The 21,545-nt window shown below is 31.8% G+C and overlaps 3 protein-coding genes and 1 long non-coding RNA gene across 13 annotated transcripts; 1 reads left to right on the plus strand and 3 right to left on the minus strand.

Moving 5' to 3' along the window:
• On the plus strand, positions 2,709-19,477 carry LOC109335745. Its single transcript, XR_002106241.1, has 3 exons — positions 2,709-3,233; positions 17,190-17,197; positions 19,467-19,477. It is a non-coding gene; the product is annotated as an uncharacterized LOC109335745 (long non-coding RNA).
• On the minus strand, positions 7,050-9,275 carry LOC109335737 (benzyl alcohol O-benzoyltransferase-like). Its single transcript, XM_019571894.1, has 2 exons — positions 8,755-9,275; positions 7,050-7,963 (listed from the first exon to the last, which is right to left on the minus strand). The coding sequence occupies exons 1-2, from the start codon at positions 9,214-9,216 to the stop codon at positions 7,052-7,054; spliced, it is 1,374 nt and encodes a 457-aa protein (XP_019427439.1). The 5' UTR covers positions 9,217-9,275; the 3' UTR covers positions 7,050-7,051.
• Positions 10,337-12,565, minus strand: LOC109335736 (benzyl alcohol O-benzoyltransferase-like). Its single transcript, XM_019571893.1, has 2 exons — positions 12,042-12,565; positions 10,337-11,250 (listed from the first exon to the last, which is right to left on the minus strand). The coding sequence occupies exons 1-2, from the start codon at positions 12,501-12,503 to the stop codon at positions 10,339-10,341; spliced, it is 1,374 nt and encodes a 457-aa protein (XP_019427438.1). The 5' UTR covers positions 12,504-12,565; the 3' UTR covers positions 10,337-10,338.
• LOC109335738 (cysteine synthase-like) lies at positions 16,469-21,051 on the minus strand. Of its 10 annotated transcripts, XM_019571895.1 has the most exons (12): positions 20,571-20,632; positions 20,434-20,491; positions 20,023-20,158; positions 19,491-19,543; positions 18,972-19,235; positions 18,599-18,736; positions 18,433-18,484; positions 17,759-17,838; positions 17,242-17,301; positions 17,022-17,102; positions 16,717-16,842; positions 16,469-16,654 (listed from the first exon to the last, which is right to left on the minus strand). In XM_019571895.1, coding segments are annotated over exons 1-11 (1,014 nt in total). In that variant the 5' UTR covers positions 20,573-20,632; the 3' UTR covers positions 16,469-16,654; positions 16,717-16,752. The 10 variants fall into 10 exon arrangements, with proteins under 10 accessions (XP_019427440.1, XP_019427442.1, XP_019427443.1 ...); XM_019571897.1 differs by lacking the exon at positions 20,571-20,632 and adding an exon at positions 20,871-21,051 and having other exon boundaries at positions 16,473-16,842; XM_019571898.1 differs by having other exon boundaries at positions 16,473-16,842; positions 17,250-17,301; positions 20,571-20,637.

Consider the following 21,545-nt stretch of genomic DNA (forward strand, 5'->3'; position numbering starts at 1 on the left):
AAGTCAAATCCACTTTGGAGTTGGAAAAAGAATTCTTAGATACTTACAAGGAACAAAAGAGTTCGGTATATGGTATAAGACCAACACCAACTCAACATTACACGGCTACACTGACAGTGATTGGGCAGGTTCGATGGATGACATGAAGAGCACATCTGGTTATGCCTTCTCACTTGGATCAGGAGTATTCTCTTGGGCGTCAAAGAAGCAAGCAATCATTGCACAATCAACAGCAGAAGCTGAGTACGTAGCAGCTGCAGAGACGACTAACCAGGCTATATGGCTTAGACGAATACTCAATGATATGGGAGATCAAGAGACGGAGCCTACGACTATCTACTATGACAACAAATCGGCGATAGCAATAACAAAGAATCCAGTCCATCACAATAGGACAAAACATATTGCCATTAAATATCATGTTGTTAGAGAAGCAAGTGAGAACAAAGAAATAATGCTCGAGTATTGCAAGACCGAAGATCAAATTGCAGACATATTCACCAAGGCATTACCAAGATCGAAGTTCGAGCAACTACGATCGTTACTAGGAGTCACAAAAAATTGCATCAAGGAGGAATGTTAGAAGGTGCTGCAATTTAATAGAAGCAACTAGAAGATTATGGAATAGACTAAGATCTTTATGACATTCACGTGCTTCTAGAATAATGTAGAGTAATGAGGAAGCTATGGCAATGCTAGGCTACAAATAGGCATTTGACATTTCACATGGTGTGTAAAACAAAAGAAAGAAACCAAACATCCAAGCTAAAAAATTCTCCCCTGCATTTATCCCTGCATCTTTTCTAAGTGTCTAAAAGCAACTATATTATTAAATCTGTTTTTTCACACTTTATTACTTCAATTATACCTCTAAAATTCTAATAGTTATAAACAGTTTTCAATTCATTCTCCTCCACCTTCTCGTCTTGAGTATGTGTTTGCTCAATCATACACTAGATTTCATAGTCGACGTTCTAGACATCATGTTGGTTGTTTCCAACGAGACCAAACCATTACTTCTATGTGGCATAGTGATATGTACCAGATATTTTAAATTGTGGTTAATATAGCTGTCATATTATGATTATTGTTTTAATTGCAGTGTGATTCTTTTGTTATTAAAAACATGTTTTTCGATTTGACGAAGTTTGGTGTGATCCAATGCAATCCAAATGTATTACGATGTAGTTATACTATAATTTTATGTGGTTAGGTGATGGCCTGATATAATCACATCATTGTAATTCAATATTACACCTTAATTGTGGTGTAATATAATTGCAAAAGTATCCTAATTATAATATTGCAATCACATATGTAACTCAATCCACAATTTAAAATAACACAGGGGTTATTTCTATAGATATTGTAATGACCTATAACCCCTTAGGAACAAAAATCTTCTATACCATTATTTTATATCACTATGTTTGTAATAATAAGCAATAATCATCTTGTAAAAATAAATTAATTTTCATCAATTTTTTACGAGGTTCTGTTTATCATTAATTAATGATAAATAAAGTGATATAAAATAATAAGTATACAAGATTTTTATTCATTTCATATGGTCTTGTTTGAATCTGTTTTGTTTTTCTCTTCTTAAGCTATTTTGTTAATCAAAACTCAACACATCCTTAAAATGATAAAACAAATATGTTTGGGAGATATTTTAATATTAAGTTTGAAAATAGAAAAATAAAAACACAAACAGATTAAATAGTGGTGCAAAAATCGGTTCGTGTCGGCCGGTTCAACCGGTTAACTAGTGAATCAGTCACAGTACCAGTACGGTACAATAATTATACTGGTCATACAATCATACCGGTCAAAATTGACAAAACTGGTCATACCCGTCGGTTTTCAATTGAACCGTATCGGTCCTACTAACTTATTTTTATTTAAAATTAATTTTTTAATAAAAATAAAAAAGTTGTTGATTTTTTATTGATTTTTCAACATTAATGTCAACATATTATATTATATATATATATATATATATATATCTAATTTCATTGGTATACGATTTAATTAGTAAACTACTATACCATTATACCAATATCCTAACTGATTTGATAATCATACAATATTAACAACACTGGATTAAACAACGATAATGGTAACTTAATTGGTATGTTTGTTGAGCATTGAATATTTTGCATAATGTTATAGTAGTATCAATTCTTTGGAGTAATAGAAAACTTATCACTTTTATATTTGCATATAGGTTTTAAAATGTTATCTCATTAGATCAAGATAAAAGTGTTAATCATATTATTTTTCCACTTATTTTTAATTTTACGTATTTGTCTCTCTATTACTTGGGAGAATCCTTACTAATATATATCTGCACATACATGTTAATTACTTATTATCACTCCTATATAAACTACTTTTTTTGTTTATATATATGAACTGATATTTTTTAGAATATGAGCTAACTTTATTGCATTAAAAAAATAGGAAGTACATTATTGGCCACTCTCTTTCAATTTCAAGTCTTTTTGTTTTACCTCTGAAACAAGCCAACAACCAATTCTTTTGCAAATCTTTTCATAACTCTGGCAGGCAAAAAAATTAATAATACCACACCATCTTCTCCTCTTGAAGTTTTAATCTTGACATGAAAGTTTGCTCGAAAAAAGGCTTTAGCTTATCCACCATATAAAGACTTACCCCATCCAAAATTCACATCTCTATATCCACTGCATACTACTCAAATGGGTTTTTGCTGAGCTTGCTTACTTCAATGACTGTTGTAGGGTATGCAAAACAATTTCCATAATAACCAGCAGGTAATGGAGGGTTAAACTTAGAACGTGCCTTGACGATACGCATCATTCGAACAACCTTGTGTGATTCCAATTGCAGTGCTTTTGTGTAACAACGCCATATATATGCTGTGAGGACCTCAAAAGTGGTGCATCGACCAAAATTAGTAGGAAGCAAGCCATGAATAGCTGCTAACTCATTGGGTCCAAAGAAGAAAGATTTTCCCCCCAAGTCATTGGATTTTGGATGGGGTAAGTCTTTATATGGTGGACAAACTAATTAAGCCTTTTTTGGAGCAAACTTTCATGTCAAGAGTAAAAATTCAAGAGGGGAAGATGGTGTGGTATTACTAATTTTCTTGCATGCCAAAGTTATGAAAAGATTTGCGAAAGAATTAGTTGATGGCTTGTTTCAGAGGCAAAACAAAAATACTTGAAAATTTAAAGAGAGTGGCTAATAATGTACTTCCTACTTTTTTAATGCAATAAAGTTAGTTCATATTCTAAAAAGATAACTGTTCGTATAAACAAAAATATTAGTTCATATAATGTGTGGTAATAAGCAATCAAGTGGTATTTATGCATAATACTATTCCATAATAAATTTTCAACACAAGAGGTATCATATAAATATAATAATTTTTTCTGAATTTGATTATGTTATTATCGGATTTGTGTCTAATATATATTTATGTAGTATTCTTCTTAATAAGAGTTAATTAGTATCATATTTTTCTTACTTTGGATCATACCTTATTTTAATTATATATCAACTATATAATAATATAAATCAATAATCATTACCATCAATATTATACTGAATGCCTATTTTATACATAAAGTACTAATAATTGACAACACAACAAGTTAAAAAAATTAAAAAAAGATAATAATTGTGATATAAAGATAAAATTAATTGTATGAGTAACCATATATTTGGGCCTGATTAATGATGGGCCTTGTGCATCACACTTGCCGCACATCCATAAAGATCAGCCCTAGACAAGAGCAAGATAAACTCTTGTCAAAAACAAAAAAAAAAATTATTTTGTTTTCGTAATTTAGTTTTTTATAAGTAAATTAAAGGCATAATAAAATTCATTTAGGAACTGGGAGTACCATTTAAATATGAGCGAACAATGTGTTATTACATTCCCTACCTCACAATCAACTATAAAGCTCAGAACTCGTGTTAAAAGGATCATATATTCAACCAAAAGTCTGGTCACCTTATATACATACTAAAGAACTCATCTCATGCTTATTCTATTTAAATTTTTACAAATGAATAAAGAAGAGATGATGCATATGAGAGACGTCGAAAAATAATGTTACAAATATCAAGTATGACATACCAATAACTTATTCACTTGTCAATTATCTGCGACGCCCACAATTTAATTGTGTAAATGCATCATGTTAAAATACGACCAACCTTGAATGATTTTTTTCCACGAGAGTGTAATTTAAGTCAAAAGAAATATGAGAACCAAAAGTTACTAGTACTTTAGGAACTAGACTTGGTACTACTACTTATTATCAATTTCCCCTTGTGCAGTACATTTTATGAGAAATTGTTGGATTACCATGGTAATAATCATCTTTTTTTCTCTTTTTAATCATCGTATATCATCAATGGACATAATTAACCATGACCAACGTTGTTTAAAAAATTATGATTTTTGAACTTTCAATTCAGGGATTAGTTCAACAATATGTCTTTGTGTGGTTTCATCAATAAATTGGTCTAGCATTTCATCCCAATAATTTTTTTGCTTGGAGTAACTTTTCACCACTTCGTAACGGTATTTGAGAAACACAAAATACTCGAGGATTTTCCTCATTTTTCTTTGTTTCAATATAATGAATTTGTAGCAAGATATTTTTTCTCTTTTTATACAAAAGCATTACTTGATGGGAATTCTTTATGATTTAGTAATCCAATCCTAAGATTTTGAATCTCATGATTCTCACACACACATATGAAACAAATGATGCAGTGTCATATCTGAACCATATTCCTGGATGTGCTCATTTGATCTACGTTTTTTTAAAGAGGTTTTGTGGTATGATGGTCTTTCTCGACCAAATCATTGATTCCTCTTGGGACTTGCGTTTTCACTCTGATGGGGAGAGAAAAAAACTGAATTTGATTTGGTGGGTTGGACACCATAACCTTCATTATGCGTTAACATATAAGGTTCCAATTATCCCCTATGAGTTAACCTGATGAGTATTCACTCATTAAGTCCATATCCGTTATTAGCTTTTAGAAATCTAAGGGGATCAAATAATTAGATCACTTATAATATAACCTCGAAAATAAATAGCAGATATCATTGTATCAAATATATGATGCTCACCTTAATTAGAAATTATAAATTTCTAACGATCCTTACCTGAACCAAATAAATATTTCATAAAAGTAATATGTTTTTCACAAAAATGAATAGATTTATGATTTAATTAATTTTACTTTATTTAAATTTATCTATAGATTATTTATATTCTTAGTTATTATTTGGGTAATTATTATCTTATTATTTGTAATTTTTTTTGCCTATATAATAAATTGTTTGGAATAACTCATATTTGAGTTTCATCAACCTCTACCATATTAAATTCCTACATGCTATCATAATGGTTTCATCCTCCATGACTTTTTCGGTCATTATTCTACTATCCAGGTGTCGAAAATTAAATTCAAAACTTTGATTAGCCATCTCCATTTCTTATGTCACATTCTCTTTAATATTCATTGTCCTTTTCTCAACTTCACAATTTCATTTTGCATACAACAATTATATAATTAAACAAACACTAATCGGATTATTTCTATAGATTTTGGAATGCATAATACCTTTTAACTATTTTTATAGACATTGCATAATTATTTGGTTATTTTATTTTTTTTAAAGGAATTATCTCTAAGAATCTTAAATCTTATTATGTTTTAGCTTAAGGGAACATATTTCATGATATTTGGATTTATAAAGCATTATTTTATTTATGATTTAATTAGTTTTATTATTTGAATTTGTATATAATTTATATTTATTTAATTAGTTTCTCAACAAAATAACACATTTTGATTGGTCTAAGATGTCATTACACCAATGAAGATAAATGATCATCATCCTAAATAGTAAGATTGTTTTGACTAGCTACAATATGTATCAATCCAATGTATCTTTCATTGAAGAATAATACCTATGTGATAACAAATCAACGGCTAATAATCATATCATTAAATAAGTAGTAATTAAATAATAATTTAAAAACTTGTTATCACCTACGAATTAAATTTAATTAAATTGTATAGTCCGGCTATACATCTCTATTTAAGTCAGAAGTACTATCGCCAACACAATCTATTCTGTATTAACTCCATTTAAAATTAATAACCTTTATTTTTCATTAATCATTTATTTTACTATTAAACATTTTAATGAGGTTTTTATATTTCATTTATGGTTCACGTCTATAACTTCAACTAAAATGGATATGTGATCACCATCATCTCTTCAATATTAGTTCCATTAAATTAAAATAATTATATCTTATAAATATTATTTTAAATAAAAAAGTCAAATCAATCAACTAATATTTTTCTTAGAAATATGTAATCTTGATTTCAAATACTCTTGTCATTCACAAAAATAAAATATTTTGTTTCATTAGTCATTTTTAATAAAATAAAATTTTCAAGGGTATAAAAGACCATACAATTAGCGATAATATTATTTTATTATGGACGAACGAGTGCTAATATATTCTCTGATTCGTAATCAACTTCTAAGCTCAGAACTCGGGTTTAAAGACTATTTTATCCAATTTGGCATAAAAGATAGCTTTATACATTTTAACCACTAAAAAATAACGGCGAATCCAAATATGTTGGGAGAGATGAAGTTGAATTCACTTCTTCCCAAGTCTAGAGTCGGTTTCCAACTGAAAATCGAGTATGACAACTCGCGACTCTACTGTGGACACATCCTCATAAGAGAATTTGACTGATAGCCACACGAGCTAAAATACCCTTACCTTGTTAAAAAAATATTTATCTATTTTTTTCCTAATCTAATTAATTATTTGTACATACTCATCCATTTTCTTATGTAGTTTTTTGGGTTGAAATTTATTTTTAATAAAGGTTTGTACACTTTCTCAAACACAATCACAATATGCTTGCTTACACATACATATATCGTAAACCTGGATATTACTGATTTTGAGATAGAGGGAACATCTCTGTTGATGTTTTCCACACTCTTTCCATTTCAGTTATTTTTGCTTTGCCTATCAAGAAAGCCATCGACCAATTCTTTTGCAAATCTTTTCATAACTTTGGTAGGCAAGCAAATTAGTACTACCATGCCATCTTCCCCTCTTGAATTTTTACTCAAGACATGGTAGTGTGCTCCAAAAAAGGAACCTGCTCCAGCTTTAGCTTGTCCACCATATAAAGACTTACCCCATCCAAAATCCACATCTCTATACCCAAGACGTGTTACATCTGATACAATGCTAGTTCCAGGTATTGTAAATAAGGGTCGTTTCTTAATAACCATTAAATCTGCCAAAGAATGCATATATTCTTCAGTCACCTCAACCTTTGTTTTTTTAATCAATTCCACTGCATACTCAAATGGGTTTTCACTGAGATTGTGTACTGTAGTGACTGCTGCAGGGTATGCAATACAATTTCCATAATAACCAATAGGTAATATAGGGTTAAACTTAGAACGTGCGTTGACGATGCACATCATTCGAACAACCTCGTGTGATTCCAATTGCAGTGCTTTTGTTCGACAAAGCCATACATATGCTGTAAGAACCTCAAAAGTGGTGCATCGACCAAAATGAGTGGGAAGCAAGCCATGAATTGCTGCTATCTCATTGGGTCCAAAGAAGAAAGATTTGTGAACCAAGTTACCGTTATCATCGGATGATGGAACTTTGATGGAGTCAGTACTAGGTACTTCCTCGTATTCACGATGATTGCATGTAATACAAGGTGGATTCCTTGCACATAGGAGTTCTCTATCCCACACAGGTGAGATTGAAAGTTCATCTAAACCTCGAGCCATTTCTGACAAGGCGGTCATGAATTGTAATATGCCAACTCCATCAATCATTGTGTGATTAAACCGCATGCCAACGATGAAACCACCACACTTGAGGCGTGTAACCTGTCATTTAAAATCCACTACCAATATTATCGATATGGGAGATTAATGAACAAGTCAAGCAACCACAATAGCAACATGTATTATTTATCATTGTATCTTCATTTAACTATTATTCTAGTTCTTAGTCTGATAAGTTTACAACTACAACTAAAACTTTATCTATAGATATATATATCGAAAATATTCCTGAAATCAAAACGGCGAGAGATATAGTGCTAAGTTCGAGAAATAGTTTGAATGATAGATATTTATAGTTTAATGGTTGGATCCATAAAAATGATTATGTAAAAAGTTAGAGTGGTCTGTCTTATATATAGTTGATACTTCCACCTCCTCTATATAATATATTTATATATTATTATATAATTTTTCTTTATTCCGGTATATATCACCTACATAACTATGAAATTAACCTTCCACCTAGGGATGGTAAGTGAGACTCACAAATTCGAAAGTCTAACCCGGCAATAAATATTTGTTTGAGCGTAGTGGACTATCTCCTTCGTTAACCACTTTTGATTACATCTATGTCTACTGTTTTGCTATAGGTTTACATTAATTTGAACAATAATGTGTATTTATATTTGTACAATTATAATAAATAAACTGCATATATGTATAACGATGTGAGTAAAATATGGTTTGTAACTCTCTACCTCAACTACATATGAGTCTTCAAATAACATAATTAAATTTTGAATTTTCACAAAGTTGAAAACTTGAAATATTTTTTCTACTATTCTCTTTGCTAATTAAGAAGTGGAAATTAAAAGAGAAATATAGTGGTAGACCTGTATTAGCAGAAGGGGAGTGTGAAGAATTCCTTCTGAGCCTGGAACATCATTAAGGAGTTCTTCAAAACATGGAAAAGGAGGTTGAAGAGAATCACCAAATTGCTCAAGTGTTACATCTGCATCAGCCTCAACAAACAACACACCTTCTTCATTACAATCCACCATGAGTTTTCGGTCAGCACCTTCCCTAAGTCTACCTGCAAATGGGTAGTAGAACACAAGTGTTTGTGCAAGTGCTTGTCTAATGACTTCAACTGGGTCTTTTCCTTCCATTGAAGGTTCATTACGGTAGATTTGTACGAATGGAATTTGGATACGCAAACCTTGTTGGTCATCTATGTCAGAAAGTGGCTTGATTTCATGAGGAGTAGGCTTAGCGGGAGTTACATACTCTGGTTGGTGTCTCCTAACAGTGAATATTAGACAGGGAGGAGGAGCCATATCTTGGGAAAAAGCCATAGTGAAATTAGAGAATATCACATATGAGTGAGTGTCACATGCATTGCATGGGGCTAAACTGCTAGAATTTATAATGGAGCATGAGATAATGAATTTAGTAGTATTATCAAGGGTATCTCCTCACCTTTTGGGTAAGGAACTAATCTTCTTTTAGATTATATGGTTGTCCATCTCAATAAGTATCACTCACATGAATCAAACCATTGACTTTTTACTCCTCTGGGAGTCTAGTAGAATTTTATATCACTAAATTAACATATTGTAGAATGAATTAATCATTAATTAGAAAGGCTCTAAGTAGAGGTTCCTGATATTTACTCATGTATGCATAGGCCCTAAACCCATTTGTTTATTTTTAATTGTATGCTTTTGCAGTTTATGACAAGAAATTGAGCGACCAAATATTTAGGCAAATTTTAGTCCATTTGTTTATTTTTAATTGTATGCTTATGCAGTTATGACAAGAAATTGAGGGACCAAATATTTAGGGAAGTGTAGGTTAACTTCCTTCTATACTAGCGTGTCGGTCGACAACTCGTATTATTATTTTTTGTATAAAAGACCATACAATTAGCGATAATATTATTTTATTATGGACGAACGAGTGCTAATATATTCTCTGATTCGTAATCAACTTCTAAGCTCAGAACTCGGGTTTAAAGACTATTTTATCCAATTTGGCATAAAAGATAGCTTTATACATTTTAACCACTAAAAAATAACGGCGAATCCAAATATGTTGGGAGAGATGAAGTTGAATTCACTTCTTCCCAAGTCTAGAGTCGGTTTCCAACTGAAAATCGAGTATGACAACTCGCGACTCTACTGTGGACACATCCTCATAAGAGAATTTGACTGATAGCCACACGAGCTAAAATACCCTTACCTTGTTAAAAAAATATTTATCTATTTTTTTCCTAATCTAATTAATTATTTGTACATACTCATCCATTTTCTTATGTAGTTTTTTGGGTTGAAATTTATTTTTAATAAAGGTTTGTACACTTTCTCAAACACAATCACAATATGCTTGCTTACACATACATATATCGTAAACCTGGATATTACTGATTTTGAGATAGAGGGAACATCTCTGTTGATGTTTTCCACACTCTTTCCATTTCAGTTATTTTTGCTTTGCCTATCAAGAAAGCCATCGACCAATTCTTTTGCAAATCTTTTCATAACTTTGGTAGGCAAGCAAATTAGTACTACCATGCCATCTTCCCCTCTTGAATTTTTACTCAAGACATGGTAGTGTGCTCCAAAAAAGGAACCTGCTCCAGCTTTAGCTTGTCCACCATATAAAGACTTACCCCATCCAAAATCCACATCTCTATACCCAAGACGTGTTACATCTGATACAATGCTAGTTCCAGGTATTGTAAATAAGGGTCGTTTCTTAATAACCATTAAATCTGCCAAAGAATGCATATATTCTTCAGTCACCTCAACCTTTGTTTTTTTAATCAATTCCACTGCATACTCAAATGGGTTTTCACTGAGATTGTGTACTGTAGTGACTGCTGCAGGGTATGCAATACAATTTCCATAATAACCAATAGGTAATATAGGGTTAAACTTAGAACGTGCGTTGACGATGCACATCATTCGAACAACCTCGTGTGATTCCAATTGCAGTGCTTTTGTTCGACAAAGCCATACATATGCTGTAAGAACCTCAAAAGTGGTGCATCGACCAAAATGAGTGGGAAGCAAGCCATGAATTGCTGCTATCTCATTGGGTCCAAAGAAGAAAGATTTGTGAACCAAGTTACCGTTATCATCGGATGATGGAACTTTGATGGAGTCAGTACTAGGTACTTCCTCGTATTCACGATGATTGCATGTAATACAAGGTGGATTCCTTGCACATAGGAGTTCTCTATCCCACACAGGTGAGATTGAAAGTTCATCTAAACCTCGAGCCATTTCTGACAAGGCGGTCATGAATTGTAATATGCCAACTCCATCAATCATTGTGTGATTAAACCGCATGCCAACGATGAAACCACCACACTTGAGGCGTGTAACCTGTCATTTAAAATCCACTACCAATATTATCGATATGGGAGATTAATGAACAAGTCAAGCAACCACAATAGCAACATGTATTATTTATCATTGTATCTTCATTTAACTATTATTCTAGTTCTTAGTCTGATAAGTTTACAACTACAACTAAAACTTTATCTATAGATATATATATCGAAAATATTCCTGAAATCAAAACGGCGAGAGATATAGTGCTAAGTTCGAGAAATAGTTTGAATGATAGATATTTATAGTTTAATGGTTGGATCCATAAAAATGATTATGTAAAAAGTTAGAGTGGTCTGTCTTATATATAGTTGATACTTCCACCTCCTCTATATAATATATTTATATATTATTATATAATTTTTCTTTATTCCGGTATATATCACCTACATAACTATGAAATTAACCTTCCACCTAGGGATGGTAAGTGAGACTCACAAATTCGAAAGTCTAACCCGGCAATAAATATTTGTTTGAGCGTAGTGGACTATCTCCTTCGTTAACCACTTTTGATTACATCTATGTCTACTGTTTTGCTATAGGTTTACATTAATTTGAACAATAATGTGTATTTATATTTGTACAATTATAATAAATAAACTGCATATATGTATAACGATGTGAGTAAAATATGGTTTGTAACTCTCTACCTCAACTACATATGAGTCTTCAAATAACATAATTAAATTTTGAATTTTCACAAAGTTGAAAACTTGAAATATTTTTTCTACTATTCTCTTTGCTAATTAAGAAGTGGAAATTAAAAGAGAAATATAGTGGTAGACCTGTATTAGCAGAAGGGGAGTGTGAAGAATTCCTTCTGAGCCTGGAACATCATTAAGGAGTTCTTCAAAACATGGAAAAGGAGGTTGAAGAGAATCACCAAATTGCTCAAGTGTTACATCTGCATCAGCCTCAACAAACAACACACCTTCTTCATTACAATCCACCATGAGTTTTCGGTCAGCACCTTCCCTAAGTCTACCTGCAAATGGGTAGTAGAACACAAGTGTTTGTGCAAGTGCTTGTCTAATGACTTCAACTGGGTCTTTTCCTTCCATTGAAGGTTCATTACGGTAGATTTGTACGAATGGAATTTGGATACGCAAACCTTGTTGGTCATCTATGTCAGAAAGTGGCTTGATTTCATGAGGAGTAGGCTTAGCGGGAGTTACATACTCTGGTTGGTGTCTCCTAACAGTGAATATTAGACAGGGAGGAGGAGCCATATCTTGGGAAAAAGCCATAGTGAAATTAGAGAATATCACATATGAGTGAGTGTCACATGCATTGCATGGGGCTAAACTGCTAGAATTTATAATGGAGCATGAGATAATGAATTTAGTAGTATTATCAAGGGTATCTCCTCACCTTTTGGGTAAGGAACTAATCTTCTTTTAGATTATATGGTTGTCCATCTCAATAAGTATCACTCACATGAATCAAACCATTGACTTTTTACTCCTCTGGGAGTCTAGTAGAATTTTATATCACTAAATTAACATATTGTAGAATGAATTAATCATTAATTAGAAAGGCTCTAAGTAGAGGTTCCTGATATTTACTCATGTATGCATAGGCCCTAAACCCATTTGTTTATTTTTAATTGTATGCTTTTGCAGTTTATGACAAGAAATTGAGCGACCAAATATTTAGGCAAATTTTAGTCCATTTGTTTATTTTTAATTGTATGCTTATGCAGTTATGACAAGAAATTGAGGGACCAAATATTTAGGGAAGTGTAGGTTAACTTCCTTCTATACTAGCGTGTCGGTCGACAACTCGTATTATTATTTTTTTGATATGTATCATTTTTGTGTTACATTCTTTAAAGAAAAATAATTTAATATAAGAAGTGTTACATAAAAATTTAATAGAGACCAAAGATATAAGAATGTTAACCAAATATAGAAAATGTTTGAAAAATAATAATGTATTATGAAAAAGAATAAAATTAATATTTGGAAGTTTATGATCGTTATTATTGGAGGAGTTACAAAAGGATAATTTTGAAATGTAAAAAATTATGACAAACCCAATATTTAGGTAACCCAATATTTAGGCAAGTGTAGGTTAACTTTATTCTTTATTGATACTAGCGTGTTGACGATACTCTGTGTCTGTTGATCCTCACTCTTATTATGTCTAACATGTATAAGAAGTGCAATATATAAACTGAACAAAAAATATAGATTTAAGAAGATAAAAATCATTATAGGATTGTTAGATATTTTTCATGTGTTATTGTGTGTTATTCTTGGGCTGTGAAAGAGAGAAGATAAAGTTAAGAAAAAATATGAAAGAGTAATGATATATTATGAAAAAATAAAAGCATTATGTAGAAGTTTTTATTAGTTATCAAGGAGAGGGGTTAAATGGATAAGATAAAATATGAAAATTATGTCATACATGATGATTACAACTTGTTTTAGCTTTATTAAAATATAAAAGTATAGAAATAATAGTATAAATATAGAAGAATTGAACCAGAATTTTAATAAAGTAATTTGCTGATAAAAAAAGAATTGAACGAGAACATAATAGAAGGAAAATGATAGAATACATTGACCAGTTATTTTTTTTCGGCCAGACATTCTAATTTTTTATAATATTGGAAAATGTTGTTTAGGCTAACCATTTTTTTGTTTGCAAGCCCATCCGACAAATACGTAAACTACAGGGAAAAGCATAGATAAGAACGATAAAGAAGGAACAATAATGAATTTTATAGTCGTGTTGCTGATTTGAGTAATATATATGTTTCCTTGAAAAGGTTATCCAAAAATATGGGAGTAATAGAGGAGAAGAAAGAGGAGCTAGTGAAAATAAGAGGAGAGAAATGTGTGAAGGAGGAGGAGGAAGAGATTGGGTGTGGATAATAAAAAATGAACAATAAATATAATAAATGGTTTTTATTAAGGGAAATTTGGATAATTTAATGAAAATACCCAGGTTTGCCTAAGGTTGTAAATAGAATTGCCAAATAAAGGAGCGTAACAAATTTGCTTAGGAATAATTTAGAGAGAAATTATTATGATTTTAAATTATTGGTGTCAACATATTTTTATTGTTGAAGACATATTAAATATTAATGAATTAAAATTAAATAAGTTTATTCTAAAATATTAATGAATATATGATTAAGATGGTTGATTCAATACCATATAATAATTTATCCCATTAGTATGTGGTCCTTGTTGGATCTTTTCTGGTGGAGTGGTCGGTTTGAAGTGGCACCGGTGGAAACGCAATTCAACGGAACCTTTGGTTTATGGTCCCCAATAATTGTTTGCGGGTACACAAGTAACTATGGAACAAATTTAAACGCGATGCACGTTTTCAATGGCCCACTTCATTGTTTTAATATATGTCCTGAAGCATGTTTGAACTACGTAAAAGCATTGCATCAAAAAAGAATATGTGAAAGCATTTTAAATAGGAGTGTATGAGCTTTTGCCCAAGATTTTTATTCTTGGATATGAAAAGCATTGTTCAGGTGCATATTATTATAAATTTAAGAAGTATGGATACTTTTCATTACTAAAAAGAAAAATACATTTTTCAAACTTTGTTTTAAGGATAAAAATATCATTATATAAATAAAATTATATAATTATTATTTTATTTACATTTTATTTTATTTTGCATGACACTTCTCTTTTCATTACTGGAGAGGGTGTAACTGAAAACGTATTAAGGTATATTAATAAGGAATAAATGATAGAATAATTGAGAAGAAAAAGTAAACCATTGATTTGACTTTCACTTCTCCGTATTTACATCACCTCGATTTATTAGAACAAAGATCACATGTCCTAAAAAATTTATCTCACTGTGTCTCAAACCACATATTTATCATATAATGAAATACAAATTATTTTCTGTTTTTATAATATATTTTTCTTAATTAGTTGTCACTTTTTGATTGAATTGAAACAGATATTAAATATTATCATATCTGATCTCCATTCTACTGATAAACCCAAATAGGATAGCTATTTGCAAATGATAATAAGGTCTATCTAATGAATTTCATTAATCCTATATAAATATAGATTCCAAGGGTTTGGGTTTATAATTCACCATTGTGGATGTTTACATCTTAAAGAATAGGTCTCATTAAAAAGTTATTATGCAAAAACTTAATGGGGAAAAATTAATGAATGGAAAAGGATATACTATTCTTATATTTTATACACATCAGAAGTTTCCTCATTAAAAACCTTACTAGGAAAACCCAACAGGACAACAATCAGGTTATCATGTATTTATTTCTCCCCGCATGTAGGCAAATCTCTAAGGTGATAAAGTCCAATCTTCTGTATTAATGTTTTAGTTGATAATTAATTTTGTAATAGATGTGTTACATTGTCCACTGAATGAACTTGTTGATGTTTCTAAACATTAAGCCAACATGTCACTTGTAATGTGCCAAAATACTGTATCAAGCAACTAGACTTTCCCAAATAGGAATATGGAGGGTACAAGATGATAACATGTTATTTAAAAAGTTTTAATGACTCAAATTTCTAAGTTATTATTTTTAAATGATCATGGTCTAGCCAAATATCAAGATACAGTGTGACAAGACCAGTATATATGCTATACAGATTCAGTTGTGTGTTACAAGCAACCCTTGTAAAACTTAGTTAGGTTGATTGTAAGTAGTTACAGGGTTAGTTAGGAAGATAATTATTTGGTATTGGCATAAATAGGTTTAGTTCTCCTTTTTCAATAAAAGAAAGTAGCATTCATCTTCTTCATTCTCTTTCACTTTTGGTTTCAAGTGTTTGCACTTCTCGTGTTGTTGGATCTTGAGCAAGATTTCATCTGCATCCACACTAAAATTCAGAACCCCAAAAAAGATGAAAAGTTTCTTCTTTACCTAGTTGGAAATGGCGAAGGTACAGAGGGGTTGGAATGGCGACGGTATGGTTCGTGGGGAGGTCCGGTATGGTTCACGAGCCACATCTTTTGCTGATAAGGTCAAGGAAGTTATGAACTGATGTGGCAACATGTGATTAGTATGAGATAAAGAATGAGATATTGTTGGAGACATTTAACCCTATCCAACCTGACCACTCTACTAGGTATAGTTTGGTTAAAGTTGTTTCGATTCATAGGTTAACCCAAATTAGCCAACACTGTTAAATTGCTATGAATTGTTGAAGTCTAACACATGTAAACACAGTTAAGATAATAGATTATTGGATAGCAAAAAACAAAATAAAGTTACCGGCAATGCTAGAGATAGAATAATTCATTACACACCACACAGAGCATGTGAACTTATGAAGCATAAGTACACAATAGACCACAATGACATTCAGAAAACAATCTTGTTTTCCTCTTCATTATGTATTTTTTTATGACACTATCATCTTGTTCCGTCCAACAATTTTTGCCTATACATAATAATAGTATACTCCTTTATGGTATGGTGAAGTCCATAGAGAACAAGAACATATACTGCCAGCGCCTTTTCCATTTCTGATGTTAATCAAATGTCATTTGTTCAGCTTCATGCCTAATGGATTCAAACAATGGTGAAGATAAGTAACGCTCTCCACAACTGGGAAATACCACCTGCATAGCAATATGTGTAAATAACAAGATTCAACATACACATTCATGGAAGAGTAAAATATCAGCTTTCTATTTATGGAAGACCAGCAATAACAATCAACCCAAGATGGCATATTAATATTATATATCATCAACAGAACACATCATGGTGCATGAATAGAGTAACAATTGATACTCACAACAATGAGTTTTCCTGCATTTTCTGGTCTCTTCCCCAACTTTATTGCTGCTGCAGCCGCAGCTCCTGACGAAATTCCCATCTGCAAAAGAATTAATGATATAATCAGTGCAAAAATTAATAATATGAATACTTGGAATTAGAGATGTATAGAGTTCACATCAACTAGGAAAAACTGTATAAAAAGTACTGTAAAAGAGGGAGGAAGAACCACACCATACCAACAAACCTTCTTTCAAAGCAAGCAATTTAGCAGTTTCTATTGCTTCTTCACTTGATATCTGCAGTTTACAAACCATGTTGGCCTTAAAAGAATGACTTGTATTAATAGCTAGCAGAGTAAACATTACGCATATGTTGAATATCTAGAGTAATTATCATGGAGCCTTGTAAGTTTTAGGCAGATATAAGCAAGTTTGTAGAAGCTTAAGATTATATTACAATTATGTCATACAATTAAGGCCCTAATGTAATTTGTGATTCTTTGTATATATAAATAATACACAAGGCTAGGAGGACTTTCTATCAAGCAATTCAGTGATTTAACTAAATTTAGAAGATTAGAAAAAATATCATGGCTTAGAAAAAATGCATCCTATACATTTACTAAATAAATATACACTTACACTCCCTATAATTGAGTCATTCATTGGAAACTGTTATAGATTTGCATATAATCTAAATATATGAAGGTTTATTCCAATACATCCACTGCAATATGTTAGTGTTAAGAGTTACCTGGATAACTTCATCAAGGAGATTAACATCCAGTACATTGGGAATGATACCATTACCAATTCCTTGGATTAGGTGATTACCTTTGAAATGCGTACAAATGTAAAAAAACAGTCAGTAGAGAGTCCCATTTTAAGAACAAATTTAAGAGTTTATGTATGTCATCCGAATGAGAAACTCATTTTAACAATTTCAACTAACAACAATATTAAGCAGCCAGAGTATGAGCAAGGTTAATCGAGAAGAGGACCTAGTCCAGCTTTGAACTTTCAAGTCCACAATTTAACATGATTTTCCCAATTGGAAACTTGTCAAATTGTTTGCTGCCTGAATTTCATGTGTTGTTCGGAACCATTTTTAACAGAACAAATATTAAGATGTCGGTCTTGAAAGACACAAACATGACACTGCTGTCTTGGTTACTCATGTTCTTTAGTTTCTGTCAAATGAATTGCCATGTAATTTGAAAGAAGAGCATGTCGTGCTTGTAGTTCAGAAAAAGTACTAGTTTGCCTTGTTTTTTCTAGTTTTCTAAGCATATTCGTTGTGACCGTTGCTTTCGGTAAATCCACTGGGATCTTGAAACGGCTCCATTCCCTTCTTTTTGGGTTATAAGTCTTTGGATGATTTTTATCAAGATTATTATTTAAAAAATTATGAGTTGATGGCAAAATGACCTGGCTTCCCTCCACTCAGGACTGCACTTTCAGTTGGTTCTACACCATACATCTAGATTGAAAAGAGCAAAAAAACATAAAGTTAGTTTGAACATAAAGAGAATTTAAATCCTTCATTTCTCTGTTCCAGCTCTGCAATGAAAGAAGGAACGGTACACAAATCAACCTTGATCTCCGGATTTCTCTCCTTGAGGAATCTCCCAACACCCGTTATTGTACCACCAGTTCCAATCCCTGCAACCAAAGCACCAACTTTCCCTCCGGTATCCCTCCAAATCTCGGGTCCAGTTGTCTCATAATGAACCTATAAGGATGAAAATTATCAATGACAAAACATTAGTCCGATGGAACCAAAATGTTTTATTTTTTAATCTCAGGTACTCTTGCTGTTTGTAAGTATACCAAACACAAAATCGAACTCATGTTCTGTTCCATCCTATCCTGATACGTCTATCAAATGTCAGTTTTTGTTGCTTACGATTATGCCCGACTCTCAAATACGAAAACAATATATGAATGTAAAGAGTAGAAAAGAATACCATTGGATTGGCAGGATTATCAATCTGGCGGAGCATAATACTCCCTGGCGTCTTGGTTATTATCTCCTCTGCCTTCTGCAGAACCGCAATAGTTCCTTTGTCAGGGTCTGTGAGGTACACCTCAGCTCCAAAGGCTCGAAGTACAATTATTCGCTCAAGACTCACAGAAGCTGGCATAGCAACTATAACTTTATAACCCTTCAGTGCTGCTATGAATGCCATTCCAATGCCGGTGTTACCACTTGTAGCCTCAACAAGGACACTCTTTTCAACCATTATTCAGAAACATTAAACTTGCTTAGACCATACATTCAAGAATAATCGCAAATCTAAATATAACATGCACATTTGTTATGATGGATCATGGATGGTATGCATAGACTTAACAAAAATTCATAAAGCAGCAATTTAAGGGAATGTAATGAGATAAAAGCTACGTCTCAAAGTGCATAGCTATATAATTACAAGGCCTAAGATCAAATGAAAAATCTCTAGAAATGTAGCTTTAATATTACTAACCTTTCCAGGTGTAATGAGCCCTTTATCCTCAGCATCTTTAATCATGCTCAATGCTGTCCTGAGTTTGAACAAGAAGATTGTCATTGCAAATTCTCAAATGAAAATGCTAAAATCTTATTTTTCCATACAGCTATAGTTTGTAAAAGATTAAACTATATATTTGGTCAATATATAATGATGTTTGCTTTTTAACTTGGTCCGGATAGATAAATTTCAATTCAATCTCTATTTGTATGATTATTGCTAACTTGGTCCTCATCTTGTTAATAACACTCGAAGTTAAAATATAAGAATAAAATTGAAAATGATTACCACATTGCTCTATAAAAGTATATTTTTTTTTATGTTTTATAAAAGTTTATCTTTGGTCCCTATATTGGATAATCATTTTTCAATTTGTTTCCAATACGTTAATGTCAACAGACAGTGTTATAACAACAATAAATAACAGTGACCAAGCTGAAATAACTATACTATAGGGACCAAATTAAAAACATTTACATGGGACCAAGTTACCAAAAGTATATTTAACCTTTGTAAAATAAATGGATTTCATGCCTATCTTTAACGCTGGAGCAAGGTTGCATGGACTCTAACTTAGCAGCAATACGGGCTACACAGCCATCCACAATGCTGTTGAGATATACCATTGGTGTGTTACCTATTAACTACAAAAGGAAAAGAAAATGAGAAAAAGATGTATGCACTGACAGTGTACAAGATTTATACACTGTTATTGTATCATACATCATTAATGTTTAATTATTGTTGATTTTTCAAAAAAAGTAATACAAATAAAGGGTGGATGATATGTGCATGTGTATAAATCTTTACACTGTTAGTATACAGATTTTACACTCAGAAAATAAGATAATTATTCAACTTTTTTTTAAAACTAAACATAGAAGCATGGTGGAGGTAGAAGGTGCAAGAAATATATTACTTCAGTGACATCTTTCTTAATTGCACACTGTGGCTCCATGTTACTTACTCTAGAAGGCCTGCAAGCCAAAGAAAACTGTTAAATAAAATGGTTGAGAATGTGAATAAACATTTTAGCAGACCATATAAAAAATATACATAGCTAAGAGGTATGCAGAATAAGAATGACTAGGTATGCTTGATAGTTTCCCTATATATATAGTTTATAAACAACCCAGTCAAAATCATCCAAAAAACTAAAGCCTCTTTACTTTTGGGGTTAAAAGAGAAGCTAAGTATGGTAACAACCAAGGCTCAACAAATATAAGAAAGCACCAAAACAGTTAAGCTTGAATTAGCCAATCATGTCAGGAAAGAGAAACAGTTCCAATAATTGAGTTTTGAATCTATATATATAAACAAATACTCAAAGCAGGACAATTGGGAAACTAGAATTACCAAGTAAAAAAACAACCAAACCCAAAGTGTTAGAGTAGAGTGAAATAAGTTGTCCAATTATAATATGTTATCTTCATTGGAAGGAGAGGATAATGGGGTTTTTTAGATAAGGATTCCGATTATCTAAGCAGCTATGCTAATAAGTGGCTATAAAAAACTCCATAGGTGTGGTAGGAGGCATTATCTGAAATTATATAACACAGTAACGTTTTAAGTGAGAAAATATATCATACATCCTTGGAGTATTCCTCATACATCATCAGCAGAAAGATAAAACCTGTACTTTATAATTGATCCATGTTTTGTCTTGAATCATAGGACTTAGTTAGTATGTGAACAAGACAGAATGAATGACTGAAATAATGGGACCATCAATGAGAAAGAGGTTATTGTATTGGTTGGTTAACAAAGTAAATGCCTAGACAAAATAGCATGTCACATTGTCCTTGTCCACATTGGGTAATTACAAAAGAGGAGACTACATTGTTTAACAAGTTTGTGATTATAAATTGTTAACAAGTATAGTGAAACAAAGTATCTACCTGGCCTATGTTCTATCCTTGGCTTATGATGTACTTAAAGGGTTATTTGCCTCATGATCTCCTCAGGAGAGCTTTTACATTTATCAATTATCATTAATTTACTAATAATAATATAAAGAGTGTAATATATATA

Source organism: Lupinus angustifolius, chromosome LG20, assembly GCF_001865875.1.
Source record: "Lupinus angustifolius cultivar Tanjil chromosome LG20, LupAngTanjil_v1.0, whole genome shotgun sequence".
Lineage (NCBI taxonomy): Eukaryota > Viridiplantae > Streptophyta > Magnoliopsida > Fabales > Fabaceae > Lupinus > Lupinus angustifolius.

Excerpts from the sequence above, each read along its gene's own strand:
- LOC109335737 (XM_019571894.1), bottom strand. The coding sequence starts at position 9,216 with ATGGCTTTTTCCCAAGATATGGCTCCTCCTCCCTGTCTAATATTCACT. Across the intron at positions 7,964-8,754 it reads CTCCCCTTCTGCTAATACAG|GTTACACGCCTCAAGTGTGG; the intron begins GTCTACCACTAT and ends TTTAAATGACAG.
- LOC109335736 (XM_019571893.1), bottom strand. The coding sequence starts at position 12,503 with ATGGCTTTTTCCCAAGATATGGCTCCTCCTCCCTGTCTAATATTCACT. Across the intron at positions 11,251-12,041 it reads CTCCCCTTCTGCTAATACAG|GTTACACGCCTCAAGTGTGG; the intron begins GTCTACCACTAT and ends TTTAAATGACAG.
- LOC109335738 (XM_019571895.1), bottom strand. Across the intron at positions 17,302-17,758 it reads TCCTTGATGAAGTTATCCAG|ATATCAAGTGAAGAAGCAAT; the intron begins GTAACTCTTAAC and ends TGTAAACTGCAG. Across the intron at positions 16,843-17,021 it reads ATGCAGGAAAACTCATTGTT|GTGGTATTTCCCAGTTGTGG; the intron begins GTGAGTATCAAT and ends ATTGCTATGCAG.